We start from the raw sequence: 4,050 nt of genomic DNA, 5'->3' as shown, positions 1-4,050 counted from the left end.
GATATATTATTACATTATCTTATTGTTATATGAATTCTTATCACACAGATTAAATATTAACTTTTATTGATTCATACGTATTTAATAATTTAATTATAAAAATTAAATTCTTATGTAAATCTCCCCTCATCTAAAAATTGGGATATATAAGTACCTACTTCACTGGGTCATGATGATCAAATGAGATAATATAAAGGATATGGAAGATCTTTTTTTTTTTAACCTTTACCTTTTGTCTTAGAATCCATATGGGTTCTGAAGCTAGGAAATTGGGATTAAGTGATTTGCCCAGGGTCACATAGCTAGGAAGTATCTAAGGGCACATTTGAACCCAGGTCCTCCTGTCTCCTGACCTAGCTCTCTCTCCACTGAGCCACCTAGCTGCCCCAGTATTGCAGATCTTAAGGAGTTATAAAAATGTTAGCTATGAAGAACATTCTAGACTAAGCTGCACTAGGACAGGGGCCAGATAGTATCCATTTTGAAACAACCCTCAGTGTGTTCTAGGACCCAGAGAGGTGAGTATTCAGTGTTTGCTGAATGATAAATTAGTGAGTATAGCTGATTGAACACTTAATATTTTTTAGGGGTTAGCATTTTGTTTTAACCATTGTTCTCCGTCTTAGTAACAACTCTGAAGACAGAAGAGCAAGTTAAGTGACTTGCCCTGGGTCACACTACAAAGTATCTGAGATCCCATTTGAACCCAGTTCCTCCCAATTCCTGGCCTGGCTCTCTACCCACTGTGCCACCTAGCTTCCCCTGGGTTAAAATTTAGCATTAGCCAAGCCAGTTGTTGCTCCCTGGACAACATCAATGAGGACGAGAAAGCTAATAATCCTAGCTTTTATTCCTGACTCCTCCACACTTGGTAGCTGTTGGACCCTGAGCATGTCCACTTACCCTCTCCAAAACATTTTCCTGATGAGGAAAATGAGGCTAATACTTCTACTCTCTACCCATCCCTCATGCCAGCTGCCCATGTCTCAAGAGTACCTCAAGCACCTCTGCACTGGAAATGTTCTCCCCCTTCTGCCTCTTGGAATCTCTGGTTTTCTTCCTGTCATCTTTTCCATGAAGCCTTTCCCCCAGTTTTGAGTGTCCTCTCTGCCCAAAGCTACCTTGCATTCAGCTTGCACAGATTCTGTATCCGCTGTGTGTGCGCGCCTCCTCATTGTTCCACATGCAGCCTTTCTATGGTGCCAAGCCTTGTGTTAAGAGAAACACCCCCCCCCCACCGCCACGGGAGGATGCTGGCGTCCCCAGAAGATTAACAAGCCCAGAAGGAAGTCTCTAGAACCCAGGGACCTTTTTCTATGGAGGGGTAATGCGCAGCGTCAAGGGTGGATGGATCGGTCTGTGGAGGCGGCCCTATTCGGAGGAGAGCAGAATCTCCCAAAGTAAGGGCAGTCTATACTTCCTCACTCACAGGCTCATCTGAAGGAAGCCTCTACTGGATTTTCTTCTACGTCGGGGTTGAGCCAAGTTTCAGCTCCGTGACGTCGGGCAGATCCCTTTCTCGGTCGTCAGTTTCCCCCTATGTAAATGAGAGGTTTTAACTAGATCATCCCTCAGCTTTCTTCCCGCTCTAAATTCGGTGCTTTTTCAAGGCTTGAAGCCCAAGTGCCATACACATGTAAGCTATTATCATCTTCGGGCAGCTAGTTGGGGACGGCGGTGAGAAGGAGGTGGAGATGGTCCCTATGAGGTGACAGCAAAGCCCAATTTGATGGCCAAATAACAGTCACCATAACTGCGTCGGTGGAATTTCGCTTCCTTTCTAAACCCACTGGTAAGGGGCAGGAGTCTACCACAGCCTTTGAGAAAGGAAGAAACCCGACTCTGCAGCCCACCCCCAACCTTGAGTTACAAGGCCCCCCCAGGAAACCCACACTCCGGGAGGGCTGGGCGTCCCGGCCCCAAGTTTCCGGGTTCTATAATTGAGTGCAGGGCTCTGCCAATCAGCAAGCTGCCTGCCAGGGGCCCAGCAGGCCGGCCGGCATGCCTGGGCCTCTACTCTCCACCCCACCCCCCACCACCGGGGCTGGGGGTGGGGGTGGTCCTCCAGGAGTCACACAACCCCCAGCGCTTTAAGTCAGAGGGTGCACTTTCCCAACCCTGCCTGCAGCCAGAGGTCCCAGCTCCTATACTGTTCTCTCTCCCAGGGCTCTAGGAACGGATCCTGAGCCCCAAGAATCCTGGGGCCACGATTTCCCGGGGAAAGCTAGAGCGGGAGCAGCAACAGAAGTAGCCCGGCCCCTAGGAGCCCCTGGGCCAGAGGAGGGAGGGGAAAGGGGTGGGGGCTGAGTGCCGGGGATCAGAGGGGAGGGGAGGGGCTCTAGGCCCCTCCCCCAAAGGGAGAAGAAGCAGGCGGAGCCTAAGCTCGTGGTAACAATACTTTACTGAACAGAAGGTCAGAGTACAGTATTACATACTGGAATGTGGAGTAATAGCAAAAGGGGGGAGGGGGATGATGGGGGTGGAGCTTTTCTTTAAAAAAAAAAAACCACCCACCACGTTGTTCCCAGTATAAACATAAATAGGGCAATTCGAACACTTCAAACAAAAAAAAAATAGCTTGAAATTCTGTAAATGTCACATTTACACTTTGTACAAAGGGGGCGGATTGGAGACGCGGGTTTGTGCAAACCAGACACACGATAGGGGTGGGGGAGAAGGGGTGTAGAAAAAGGGACGGACGGACTGACGGACAGACTAGACGGCAGCGGCCCAAGCCGCTCTCGGGGCTTGTAAACAGGGGGCAGGGAGCCCCCCAGCATCGAGCTCCCCAGGACAGGGAGTCGGTCTTCTGCGCTTGGGCCTCCCAGGCTGGGAGCTAGTCTAGCCCCAGTGCGTGCCACAGCCTCTCTCAGGTGGAATCTCCAACCCCAAGTCCAGGCTCCCCAAGTTTGACCCCTCCTCTTCCCCGTTTCCTGGCTAGGCCCAGGAGCGCCGCCCAGAGTCCACCGCAGTCCGCCCGGAGGCCACTGTGGACTGGGGCAAGGAGGAAGCCTGAAGCGCTGGCGGTGGGAGCAGCTGGGGTCCGCGGCTGTGTGCTCGAGGGCTGCTAGAATTGGGGGGTGGAGGAGGAGGTCCTCTCATAAGGCATGCGCCCTAAGGACTCGTTCTAGCCCCGAGCCAGGCGCCCGGGGTCAGTCATGGGGTCTTGGCCCAAGAGGTGAGAGGGTGGCCAAAACGAGGGGTCGGCCAGGCCAGGCATGCGCCCTGTCCCGAGGGAGGCGCCTGGGCTCTGTCGGAGAGTCTGGGTCCTGGCCCTCGAGGGTCAGGAGGAGAGAAGCAGCCGAGCATGCGCCCTGAGGGAGAAGCAGTCCCGAGCCGGATGCCCGAGCTCCGTCAGTCAATTAGTGGGTGACCCCGGGACCCCAGGTCCGGACCCCGGGTCTCCGGCAGCTTAGGCTCTCGGCCCCCCTCAGTACGCGGGCACCTGGTGCTGGGGCAGGAGCTGGCAGCCGCTGTTGACGTGACTGAGCACCTTCTGCTTGAGCTGCGCCACCTGTTCGCGGAGAAGGTTGGCAGTGGACGCCAGTTCAGTGTTCTGGCTCTTCAGGCTCTTCACCTTCTCCTCGAGCCGCGAGATCCGCTCCAGCTTCCGCTTGCGGCACTTGGAGGCTGCGATGCGGTTCCGCAGCCGCTTGCGCTCCGCCTTGATGCGCTCCTGGGTGTCCATGTCAATGGGAGACAGCGGTGGGCTCTCACCGAAGCTGGGCACATCGGGCACGATTTGCGGCTCGTCCTTGAGCGCCTGGAGCCGGGGGTGCGGCTGGGGAGGGCCCGGCCCGGGCCCGGGTCCCAGGCCGGCGGGGGGTGGCGGGTAAGGCACCGTCTCCGTGCTGTAGTTGACCGTGGTGCCACCCAGAGCGCTCGCCGAGCCCGTGTAGCTGCTCAGGTTAGCGTAGACTGGCGGCTCAGGCTGAGCCAGGGAAGCGGCGGCCGCGGGCCCGGCGCTCAGCTCCACGCCAGCCCCGCCTGGCGTGGGCGCACAGCCGCCCGCTGCCCCCGCTGGCCCTCCGGCCCCAGCTGGCCCCGCAC

The 4,050-nt window shown here is 55.6% G+C and overlaps 1 protein-coding gene across 1 annotated transcript; it reads right to left on the bottom strand.

Moving 5' to 3' along the window:
• Window positions 1-2,383: 2,383 nt before the first annotated feature.
• Window positions 2,384-4,036, bottom strand: LOC123254560 (transcription factor jun-D-like; the record flags this gene model as incomplete). The annotated part of the gene is made up of 1 exon (XM_044683556.1): window positions 2,384-4,036. A coding segment is annotated over one exon (606 nt), but the record flags the coding sequence as incomplete, so codon positions are not given.
• Between the last annotated feature and the right edge of the window lie 14 nt (window positions 4,037-4,050).

Source organism: Gracilinanus agilis, unplaced genomic scaffold (genome assembly GCF_016433145.1).
Source record: "Gracilinanus agilis isolate LMUSP501 unplaced genomic scaffold, AgileGrace unplaced_scaffold24817, whole genome shotgun sequence".
NCBI classification, from domain to species: Eukaryota; Metazoa; Chordata; class Mammalia; order Didelphimorphia; family Didelphidae; genus Gracilinanus; species Gracilinanus agilis.
Note: the sequence above shows the minus strand (reverse complement) of the source record. Positions and strands in the feature narration are given on the sequence as shown.